General features: G+C 39.8%; 2 protein-coding genes across 4 annotated transcripts; one reads left to right on the plus strand and one right to left on the minus strand.

Annotated features, from left to right (window-relative positions):
- The first annotated feature begins 76 nt into the window (after positions 1 to 76).
- LOC105558693 (F-box/SPRY domain-containing protein 1) lies at positions 77 to 3,526 on the plus strand. Its single transcript, XM_012006519.1, has 4 exons — positions 77 to 522; positions 994 to 1,267; positions 1,369 to 1,459; positions 1,620 to 3,526. Exons 1-4 carry the CDS (start codon positions 218 to 220, stop codon positions 1,712 to 1,714), a joined length of 765 nt encoding a protein of 254 aa, XP_011861909.1. The 5' UTR covers positions 77 to 217; the 3' UTR covers positions 1,715 to 3,526.
- Positions 3,527 to 3,655: 129 nt separating this feature from the next.
- Positions 3,656 to 11,305, minus strand: LOC105558692 (transmembrane protein 164). Of its 3 annotated transcripts, XR_001008700.1 has the most exons (7): positions 11,129 to 11,267; positions 10,356 to 10,706; positions 9,418 to 9,534; positions 9,263 to 9,341; positions 9,097 to 9,197; positions 8,674 to 9,013; positions 3,656 to 8,500 (listed from the first exon to the last, which is right to left on the minus strand). XR_001008700.1 is itself a non-coding variant. In XM_012006518.1 (6 exons), the coding sequence occupies exons 2-6, from the start codon at positions 10,671 to 10,673 to the stop codon at positions 8,729 to 8,731; spliced, it is 900 nt and encodes a 299-aa protein (XP_011861908.1). In that variant the 5' UTR covers positions 10,674 to 10,706; positions 11,218 to 11,305; the 3' UTR covers positions 3,656 to 8,728. The 3 variants fall into 3 exon arrangements, 2 of the variants coding, with proteins under 2 accessions (XP_011861908.1, XP_011861907.1); XM_012006518.1 differs by having other exon boundaries at positions 3,656 to 9,013; positions 11,218 to 11,305; XM_012006517.1 differs by having other exon boundaries at positions 3,656 to 9,013; positions 11,129 to 11,266.
- Positions 11,306 to 11,807: the final 502 nt, after the last annotated feature.

Consider the following 11,807-nt stretch of genomic DNA (forward strand, 5'->3'; position numbering starts at 1 on the left):
TAACAGGCAAAACGCCGGCATGGCCGCTCTCAGGTTTTTCTCTGGTGGAAACGTAGTCACTGTGCCCATCACTATACATTCCCTAGAATTTGGGCCGCGCCGGACGTAGTCGGATCTGACATGCGCGTAGTTCGTGACGTACGTATGGTGGTATGGTGGTGTCTCCGTGGCCCGCGTATGTTTACGCTCGCTCGTCCTGTGACGGGGACCCGGCAAAATGGACGATATAGCACTGCGGGCGCCCGATCATGTTTTAGACGTGATATTCTCGTATCTGGACCTGCACACCCTTAGGAACTGCTCATTGGTGTGCAAACGGTGGTACCGCTTCCTCAACGACGAGAACAACGACGTGTGGCGAATGCACTGCATACGAAAGCTCGCCCAGGAGGCCCTCAGCTCTGACCTGTTGTCGTCGGTGCCCACGCACAAGTCCAAGCTGCGCGCCTTCCACCACGCGTGGAATCCGAACGATTGTTCGCGTAACATTTACATAAAGTCCAACGGATTCACCCTGCACAGGTTGGTGCGTCCGGCGACTCCCGTTGTCCACCTGTGCGTCTCGGAGCACAGCCTCTACCGGCTGCGATCTACCCTTGTTTTTCGTCGCATAAACATATTATTTCGCGTGACTGCGAGGGAGACGTTCATCAGTTTCTTTTGCGGCTGGGGATGGTCTTCTTTCTTAGACGCTCCAAGGAGCCGTAGTTGACTTGTAGTTGATCTTGGCGAGAATGTATGAACGTAACCCAAGGTTCTTAAGCGCGATTTAAAGGGTGCATCCAGAAGCGTGAGCGCTCAGTGAGCTCTTGCATCAGATTGGCATATTCTTTTAGACTTAAAAATATACACCGGTCGGATACAAGAGCTCGCTGAGCGGTCGGTGAAAGGTCCTGCTTCTGGATACACCCGGTGATGGTGCGATAGAAGCGCCGAGTAATCTGACGAGTGCAACATCCGAGATGTCTCGCATCAGTTACCGTATCGTTGCAGAAATCCCGTAGCGCAGAGCACGGACGCGTGTAGGGGCAAGATAGGCTTCCGGCACGGCCGCCACGCCTGGGAGGTGATCTGGGAAGGGCCGCTGGGTACAGTGGCAGTGATAGGAATAGCCACGAAGGAGGCGCCTCTACTGTGCCACGGGTATGTAGCGTTGCTTGGCTCCGACGAGCATTCCTGGGGTTGGAACCTCGTCGACAACCATTTGCTGCACAACGGAGACCCGCAAGGGAATTATCCTCTGCTCAACAACGCCCCGAAGTATCAGGTATCGAACCCGTTGCGAAATCACTCGATCGCCGAATCGCTCGCTGTGTTTCTCACGTTCGCACAGACAGATTGTTGACGTTTCATCGTTTTCACCCGCAGGTTGGGGAAAGGATTAGAGTAATTTTGGATTGCGACGATAATACGTTATCTTTCGAGAAGAACTACGAGTTCCTGGGCGTTGCTTTTAGAGGTATGACATTTTATCTATTTCTGTGCGTTTTTGGATACATCGTTATTCCACGATTGTTAGCGTCCAAAGACCTTATCGGTGTCTTTCTTCCATTTTCTATATTATTTCTGGAGGTTTGGGAACAAAGATATAAGCCTTTATGAGTCACTTTGATAAACAGGGTTACCAGATAAGAGATTATATCCATCGGTATCTGCGGTTTATGGAAATACAGAAGTGTCCATGGTATACTTAGGACCACCATTGGATGGCTAACACATTACGTTAAAAAGACAAACATATCCTCAAAAGGCTCATTTGAGGCTGTACAATGCATTCTTAATGCCAAGTTCTCTGCACTATATCGACATTGTCTACGTTTAAGTAGAGAAAGCACACGACGACAAACTGTACAATATTTACAGAGAATGTGTGCCTGTAGATTACTTGGTCGACTGTAAATAATAGACATTTTATTTTATTTCAACTGCGAAATTTACGCGTACATTTAGTTTCAACGAAGTTAAATCGATCGATTGGTGTAATTGTACGTGTTACACATGGAAGCTTTAAGTGACACTAGTCGTCAACTAACTCGGTATCTGATGCAATTGCGAAAATGTTTTAGTGATTTTTACTCGAGTACTTTTATTCAATTACTCTATGTTCGAATAAAACTGGAAATCAGTAATTTAACAACATATACCTCTATACTTAATGCTTCTATGTAGTACTGTTTTATCTCTATTACTTAATTGCAAAGATGAAATGCGCAATATTTTATACCAATTTATAACAATAGTCTTATTTTCAGAAAGGATTTCTTGCGAAAAAGTTCCGTTGTTCTTAAATAATTGTTATAAGTAACATTTAAATACTTTCCGACTTGTTTTTGCATTTGTTACTTTGTATAGTACATAATGATCTCAGGACGCTCGTTGTAACATCATTTTTTTTATTGCTAGAATTGACGAACTTGTTGCGTACTTCCTGGATGCTCATATCCTTTTTAATATACATACCTAACTTATGTATTAACTTTTGTCATAAATGACACATCACTAGTCAAAGGAAGACGAGAGGAGATATTTTTGTTATAAAGTTCAAGCATGATTCACTCGTTCTTCGTCACTTGGTAAGCTTCATGCATAGAAAGTTAAGTTGTTTTTACAGAAAATTAACTATTATTTGTTCTACAATGAAAGCAAAAGCTGAAAAAAGATTCTTCATATAATAGTATACAGGGTGTCTCACTTCAAGTGTTCATTGAGTATAGCTGCGTTATTTTTGGTATAAAATTAAATCGCGAAAATAACTGTGTAGTATAATAAAATCAAATAGTGAACGGCTCTTGCCCCCATTCAATGGGCATGAAGATTATTCGTCCTAAAAATAAATAAATAAACATTTTCTGTTTCTAAAATAATTAATAGATAGAGGCTCGCATACTTGTAACACATAATTTGGAAGAAAGTACGAAAAAAACAAAAGAGAAAATATTTATTAACCACGAGGTGGTTCGGGCGGTGCTTGTGCAATGCATTTTTCTTCGCATTTTTGAACACTTAACGCCCTTACGTCTTACATCAAAGCGACTTAGGCTCTAAGTCGTCATATTAAATTCTTCGTTGTTACTGAAAAATCTAATATCATTTTAATACCTTGTGTACATGCTGTATAAATTTCTATGCCACTGTTGTGGATGAATGAATAGCACAAAGAGATACCTATTGCGTAAGATCTTCAAAGCTGTCCTTTTCATTCATCATCTAGTGAATTTTTAAGTTAATAACATATTTATATAGATATGTATATATATTTTTATATATACATATGTATATACATATAAAGGATTGTATATTACAATCTGTATTTATAAATAATGCTGTTTTTAATATAAGATTGAATACTGATGATTAGAATGAATTAGGTGTGATCCGTAAGACGATTATTTATACTGTACATATTTATTATAATGATTGCGTTTGCTGTATGTAGTGTTCGTGAATTAGTTTTTCTAAACTTTTGTACAGAATCGTGTACATAGTGATTATAAATATTTGGGAAATAAACTTTATTTCGTATGTACCCGTTGGTTCTCTCTCCCCTCAAATTCACCGACCTTCGCTTAAACCGTCGCACTAAAGCACCTTATTGCATTTTCGATGCTCGACTCGGTGTCGATTATCTTGAATTTACATAAATAAAAGTCACGGCTAGACCCACACGAATTCTTTATTCATTTACCCAAAATCTTACAATCAGTTTTCACAACTCCGATGCTAGAGCGTGGTGTAACGACGTTACACGTAATAGCTATCTCAGATATCGCAATACCTGAATATTAACTCGTGGACATGAGAGATCACTATGGCGACACATCAAACCGAAAGTTCGCTTTAATAAATATCATATACCGATGCTGAATGCTGAAAACTTCCTTCTCCCTTCGCGCATCGGTTCTGTTCGAGTGGGGAAAGTTGCTTTCGAATGCAGAGTTTACAAATTTCCAAAGTGAATGCGTGTTGTTAAATCTTATCTTGTAGGTAGGCGCAGTTATATTTGGTGAGAGTAATATTGTACAGTGACAAAGAAATGTACAGTTACAACAATACTAATATTCTCACTGTGCAAATTTGTATGCAATCCACTAGAATGCTGCCAATGTTGGGTATTTATGCGCATGATAATAAATTATTATTTAATATGTAATTTAAATGGACGAATCGTAACTATCATAAGTAGCGATTTTACTCATCCAATTTATACACAGATTGCCTCATCAGTATCGTCCTTTTGTTTCTTTTGCAAAATTGCAAAGTTGTTCATTCTTTGATATAACAATTTGAATTGAAGATTGTGTCAACAGTCTGGCGCAATTTAAATGTTTATCAAGCACAATATAAATTAAAATCTACTTTGGGTCAACTCATTTTAATTTTCTTCCTTCCATTTGCATCTGCAATATTAATTCGTTCTCTTTTATGCTTAATCCTTTATAACCGAGGATTACGAGTGTCCTGACTCGAAACAAATGTTTGTGAGGGACAGTAATGAGATACTCTCACATGTATAAAAAGTGATAATTTATACATTTTATAAGCTGTGCGTAAATAGTCAACATTGACGTAATGAAGAGACAATCTTCCTTCTCAATCGTCTCCCAATTACAACTTGACTGAAAAAAAGTGATTCACTTAACACTGTGTGTACTACGGAATGCGTTGGGTCACATTTTTATCAGCATGGGTGTTCGGCCGAAGATCCTATTAAAATAAACTTCCATCGATTTCTGGGGGTTTCTCGTGTATCACGCAGAGAAGATTTCTGTGTATTATTTGAATACAAGTGACTCGTCATGGAACGCAAGGTGCAATACGAATGCTCGCCGGAGCGTTCATTCCACACATATTCGGCTTTATCGTTATTTACAAGTTGTGTATTCTACGTTGAGAATAAGAAGTAATGTATCTTTGTTTTGTACAGAATATGTATAAAGGCAACGCGCGCGAAGTATATCATGTACAAAATCGTGAACAATTTACTGGCAACGCATCTTGCACAAGCCAGGTATTCGTATAATACCGTATAATATATAAATGAGGCTGAAACTGACGGGAAAATTCATTCTCGACCGATTGTGAGAATACAGCGTAAACAATATTAACAAATGCGTGCACACAATATTCCAATTTGTGTAAAATAAATGCTACGTGTATATATATGCCGCGTTTTGCATATATATATATTATTATTACATTATTGTATGTTTATCTATGGTTATTCTTTACACAATACAAGCTATACAAACAACGAAACTGCAAATTTATCTCGTCGCATATTAAGAAAATATATAGCTCGATTCTTAAAATAATATTGCAACTGCCATGTGGAATTTGCTAGAAACTCATTTAAGTAGAAGACTACGCAATCACATTTTTGACTTTTAAATATTACGAGTAAACCACTAACGCAATTATCATTAGCGACGCTATGAAAATATCATGTCTATGACTCATTTTATCTGACAAATCAAATGAAAATCTTTGGTATGGAATGCCCGAATGTCGCTATTCTACAAGTTTCCTTAATATTTAATGTCTATTATATTCTCTTACTTAACATAATAATTGCATTACGACAAACTATACACATGAGGTAAATGTCTCGATAAGTGAGAAAAATTTTCTCCGCATAAATAGTTCGTTACTAACAATAAGTTAGGCGAATTTTGTAGTTGTGTCATGTCAAAAAACATATAAATATAGCAAAAAATAAATGTCACTGAGCAGCTAAATTAATTTCACCAAAAATAGGGCGGTATTGGCAAAATGTATCTATATAAATTAAAATCATTAAGCGGCTCGATAAATGGGATCAAAAATCGTATTGACAAGATGTATATAAATGAAAGTTTATCACTACAAGTTTTTGCCCTTCCGAGATACACGTAAATTTAACAAAAATAAATGTCATCAAAAATAGTGCACTGACAAGATGTATTTACATATATTAATATAACAGTTTATCACTGCAATGTTTTGCCCCTCCAAGATGCATGTAAATTTATTGTATTATTAGTTTGTAGATTAAAAATATATTGTGTACGTAGAACATTAAAAAATGTTCGACAATTTGAATAATTTGCGACTAACTAATGCAAAGTACCTATTATTAGATAGTAGTGATTTTTACATTATTTTTAAAAACTAAATGCAATCTGTATACAAAGATATTTTAATTTTTTACTAACATATTTATAACAACCTAATCAATCACATTAATTTAAATACTGATCTTTTCAGTGTAGCTTCTATTCCCTCTTCGAAAGAATCCTCCGCGCGATTAGGCCATTTGAATAAAAAATACTATAGGAGTGTTTTTATAGTATCATGCCAAAGACAATCTTGTTACTAGTTTAATTTACGAAGTACCGTTACACTAATGCAAGAATTGGAACATTCTCGTGCAAGAATTATGTTTATCCTATTTTTAATTTAAGATTTGGTATGTCATTCGTATGGTATATTCCGTAATATCCCACGATATATCTACATAATCAAGCTCTTATATTTAAATTACAAGATCACCAAGTTAGATTTTTCTAATTGTAAGTGAATTATATATATCGTGTCACTAACGTTATTCTTATTATTATCAATATTTTTATCTAGATAGTGATAACGTAAATATCATCAAGCTGTTTTCATCGAAAAATAAGTTTCTTTCTTTAATGGCAGCTTACTGAAATTATGGAACTTCGCAAGTTTTGCTTTCGTTTAATTCTATACAAGTGACAACATAGGCCGTGCTACTCTATATCAATTTGCGACGACGTTTACTGAACTGACTATCATACAAAAATCGTTTCTATATGAAAAACGTTTCCATTTGAAAGGACGTAAAATGGACGTTAGCTTTCATCCATGTGAGAGCGAGATTTTCACGAATTTCAATTTCCGCTTGGACGAAAACGTTAATTTATAACCTGCGTATTTATCCATGTATCACATAACGTGCTATATACGTATCGCAAAAAGCGCATTCTAAATGCTAAAATTTTTTTGCTATATTATATTAGTGAGGATACACTTCTGCATGCGAGAATTCATATAGTACAAGATTAAATAGTATAGGAACTGTCATATAAAAATATTTCCATATATACACGACTAGTTTCGCAATCGTGGATTTACTAAAATAAAAGTATCGTATGTCACAAATGTTTTTTTTGTCAGCTCTCGATGGCCTCCGGATTATTAATAACCAAACCTAATAGATGGCTCTTGAAAATTGCTTATGCTACACTATACATATGTATTTCTAAACCGTGAAAGTTCACGAGGTTTCACAATTCATTTTCCAAAGTGGGCAGTATTAATCATGAACATTTTGTCAATAACAATTACCCCAAGTAACATCGGCTTGACAATGTAAGATGCGGCGTACGACATTTTTGATCATTTCTTACGACTTTTGGAAATTAAAATACGATCAAGAAGAAACAAATCCTATGGTTTTCTTGAAACAACTAATTGTTCAATGTTTAAAACCACCCGGGATTTATGCTAAGTGCAAATTGCTTGCTATTAAAAATCACTTCTTTCGTAAATGCAAATGTATTCTCCAAAAATAGTTGACGTTATCGAATTACAGCAAGTAAACTTTCTTACAGCAACTGCTTGCAATGAGCGCGCACTAACGTCTGTTTGTAGTCAATATTTTTATATTCAACTTTGTCTTAAATACGTGCAGAGTATTCAACCGGAAAATAATCCGTATGGAAGCTATACAGATCATTTTACTGGCTGAGAAATATTTCAAGAGATATTTAAGACGATCCTTAAATATAGAATTGACTGTAAACAAGTCTTACAAGTGCACATTGGTGCAAGCAACTGAATTCACTGTTATATTCCATTGTTTGTACCACTTTAGGCCTGTCTCAACGCATCTCAGTCCGTGCTAAGAAGATTCACCGTGAGATCTCGCGAATTTTCGCTGTCTATCATGTACAAATAAGATATTGCAGTTTCGTTATTTGAATAGCCTCGTTTCTATTGCACAAGTAAAAATTAGTATAAAAACGCACGGGATGGTTCGCTTACACGATGCGTTTTTATATATTTAATAAAATAGGCAATTATACTTTTACTGAGCCATTGCCGTTACCGAACGTCAGCTTAAGCCTCACACCTATCTTTGAGATTCTTAATCTATGCACAGCGCTAGGCATGATAAGCATCTGGACAGAAATTTATATTTCAAATTGACTATCGTTTGGTATTGTGGACTAACGAGTTAAACCTAATACGATCACAACGATTGTACCAAGATCAACTTATCTATTTGGTATCTGTGAAAGAGCTTAATCCTCGATAAATAAATATCTGTTAAACAAAAAGTTCATAACAAAAATATGACAATTGTCGTTCATGTTGACTGTGAATAATTAATTATTGCACCAGTAGAAGTCAGTTCTCCCTAGCTCCCATTTACTAGTTTCCCTGTAGACCATACTTAGAAGAAGATACAACAGATACAATTTTAAATCGCGTTAGTCTGCAAGGAAGAAAAGCTTGATATTCTTACATACCTACGTTCTACGACAGAACTAATGTCCGCGCGATTACCAGCGCGAATGCACATTATGTAAAAATATTACAAATCTGTAAGTACTCATCATTTCCCCGGTAATCTTAGATAACCTTACGATAGGGCAAACATATACTCACTCAATCAAGACGGGGTGCTTAGACACGTCTGACATAACAAATTCTCTCCTCCAAATTAATCAAAATGCGTATGACCGTTTCCCGAGGTGCCGGACTCCTCGTGCAGCTTCTCGTTCTGCTCGTATGTACAATTCTTCTGCGGAATGGTGCACTCCAACGTCGGCTTTACCCTAGTCGGTGGAAACTTGGTTAGGAAAAAGTTGGCTCCGAAGCAGAACAACTTGCATAGAATGGGGCATAATATCAGCTGATGAGTCACTGCCCACAATCGGTAGTTTTGACCTTCGAACGGATCCAAGACAGCCGCGCACAACATATGACTAAGATTCACCTGTACAGGCTGCAAAAGAGAAAATCAAACCATATCACAAGACGGGTCTTTGAAGAGTCGAGCCTGCGGGGAACGAAGAGCGTTGTACGAACCAAGGCAACACTTTGAAGAATCCAAAAGTGATATCCCGCGTTAAGGCCGTAACCGAGGATTGACCAGTTCATGTCAGACAAGGGCTCGATGTTATACACACCTAACGGCAGAGGAATAGCAAAGTGTTATCTGCTGTTATCTTTATTTGAACACAGATATAATTACCTCCGATCCTCAACAAATAATACGGTATGACTAGCATCAAGCCGTGCTGAATATAGTACATTGCTTTGTCGGCAAAGATCTAAACAGGGAAAGTAAATCTCATTATTGAAAATTCCACTTTGCCGGATGCTCGAGCGCGCGCGACGATGACTCACAATCCGAGATTCCGTCTCTGGAAACAGGTATGCCAACACCGGTCCGTTTAACAGATTCAGATGTATCCTGAAGATAGCAGTGACTGTCGGACTAGGATCGGCAGCCAGCAAGTACAGCTGTTTCATAACAGAAAATGCACAAATGTAACAAAAAGCTCCGTGTCCACGAAAGGAGAGTAGACTGAACAATCTTGAACTTTGTGTCCACGTTCCACTCCCGAGGAATTTCTCGAAACTACAACTTGGACCAAGTTCCAGCATCATGGACACAGGTCTTTAAACCTTGTGTTCACGATCCAAGAACTATGTCCCAGTTCCAGTTCCAAGGAACGTGTAGCAAATCACCTGGCGTCTTCTACGAAGAAGCTGCAAATTGATTAGCTACGCACTTCTTGAAACTAGAACTCAGACCAGGTTCTAGCATCGTGGACGCAGGTCTTTAAACTTTGTGTTCACGATCCAAGAACTGTGTCCTAGTTCCAGTTCCAAGAAACGCGTAGCAAATCACCTTGTGTCTCCTACGAAAAAGCTGCAAATTGATTGGCTACGCACTTCTTGAAACTAGAACTCAGACCAGGTTCTAGCATCGTGGACGCAGGTCTTTAAACCTTGTGTTCACGATCCAAGAACTGTGTCCCAGTTCCAGTTCCAAGGAACGTGTAGCAAATCACCTTGTGAGAAAGCTGCAAATTGATTGGCTACGCACTTCTTGAAACTAGAACTCGGACCAGGTTCTAGCATCGTGGACGCAGGTCTCTAAACTTTGTGTTCACGATCCAGGAACCGCGTCCAAGTTCTAGTTCTGAGAAATGTACAGCCAATCAACTTGCGTCTTGTACGAAAAAGCTGCAAGTTCATGGACCGCACGTTTCTCGAAACTGGGAGTTGAACACAGTTCTTGGTTCGTGAACACAAGGCTCAATGATTGCGTCGCTCACCTGCAGCGCCGTCGTAATGTGACAGGGATTCAATAGGTATATAACAGTCCTGCTGGTGAACTTAAAGCCGATCTCCATCCCCAGGACCATCGACATTGTGATGAGCAGGACGCGCCTGCCGACGCGGTCCTGCCCGACGTAGGCCAGCTTCCTCGGCACGGTGACTCGCCTCAGGCCCCATACGATGAAGAGTATGATAAACACAGATATAAACAGAGTCTCTATTATCCGCCGTCGCAGCGTCAGGTAATTGGCGCATTCCGGCCCGACGTTGCGCGGTATGGAGCTGTTGACACCATCGTACGCCCACTCGAACATCGTCCTAGATCGACTCCTCCTCCACTTTCGGAACTGGAACAGAAAACAGGACGCGTAAATCCCGCGTCGGACCAAGACTACTGTCGAGACACGCGAGGATCGCGAGCTGGAGGTCGGAGCTCGGCGCGAGCGAAGCGAAACTGATTTGGACCGCTCGAATTCTGCTCTTCGGTACGCGAGCTCCGATCTTCAACGCGCGAGTCCTCGAGCGCGACTGGACGCGGCGAGAGGAAGAGACACGGAGGTGGCGCGCGATTTCGGTCGCGTGGAAATTCGTCGCTCGTGAGACGTAAAGGGGAGCCGAGTGGACCGGGGTTTTCCGTCTCAGACCGCGAACATTACGTAGCAGGTCGAGGTCGAGCGAGGTTAGGATCGGCCGGAGCCGAGGGCCGTGCGGACGCTCTATCGATCTCGGCGCCGAATTGTCGGTCGTACGGCGCGCACGACGTCGGTACCTAAAATAAAAGGTGTCGTCCGCCGCGGCGCGATCCGTGCTTGAACAATTGCGCCCGCCGCTGCGCCCCAGAAAATGAAAACAACTCACAGCACACCGGAATGTCAATAGACTTTGGTCGCGAGTTCGAAACGCCCCCCCATCCCACCCATCGCCAGCTGGGCCTCGAGCATCGATTGGCTGGCGGCGAACGTACGAGGCACTTGTGGTGCTATCGCATGGTATTTGGCGTATGAGCCCTAGATGGTAGCACGTTTATCAAATCGCGCGGAAAATTGCAAAAGCAAGATACATATTAAGGCCTGTGTCCACGATGGTGGAACTTGGTCCAAGTTATTTCTAAAGGTCTGTGTCCACGATGCTAGAACTTGGTCCAAGTTCTAGTTCCGGGAAATGTGTGGCCAATCAACGTGCAGCTTTTATGGAATAGCTGCAAGTTGATTGGTCACATGTTTCTCGAAACTAGAGGCTTGTTTCCTGTTGCTACACTGGTGAACTAATGCAATAAATTAGAGTAGGACAAGTGTATTTTTTCGCATTCAAGCTTACTGCACTAGTTCACCAGTGCGGGAACAGAAAACAAACCTTAGAACTTGGACCAAGTTCTAGCATCGTGGACACGGACCTTAAGGTACAGAATTTACATTCTAGTTCCGAGTAAAAAATGTGTAGCCAATCAA

The sequence above is a fragment of the Vollenhovia emeryi genome, unplaced genomic scaffold (assembly GCF_000949405.1).
Source record: "Vollenhovia emeryi isolate VEMERY1.0 unplaced genomic scaffold, V.emery_V1.0 DF939320.1, whole genome shotgun sequence".
Taxonomy (NCBI): Eukaryota; Metazoa; Arthropoda; class Insecta; order Hymenoptera; family Formicidae; genus Vollenhovia; species Vollenhovia emeryi.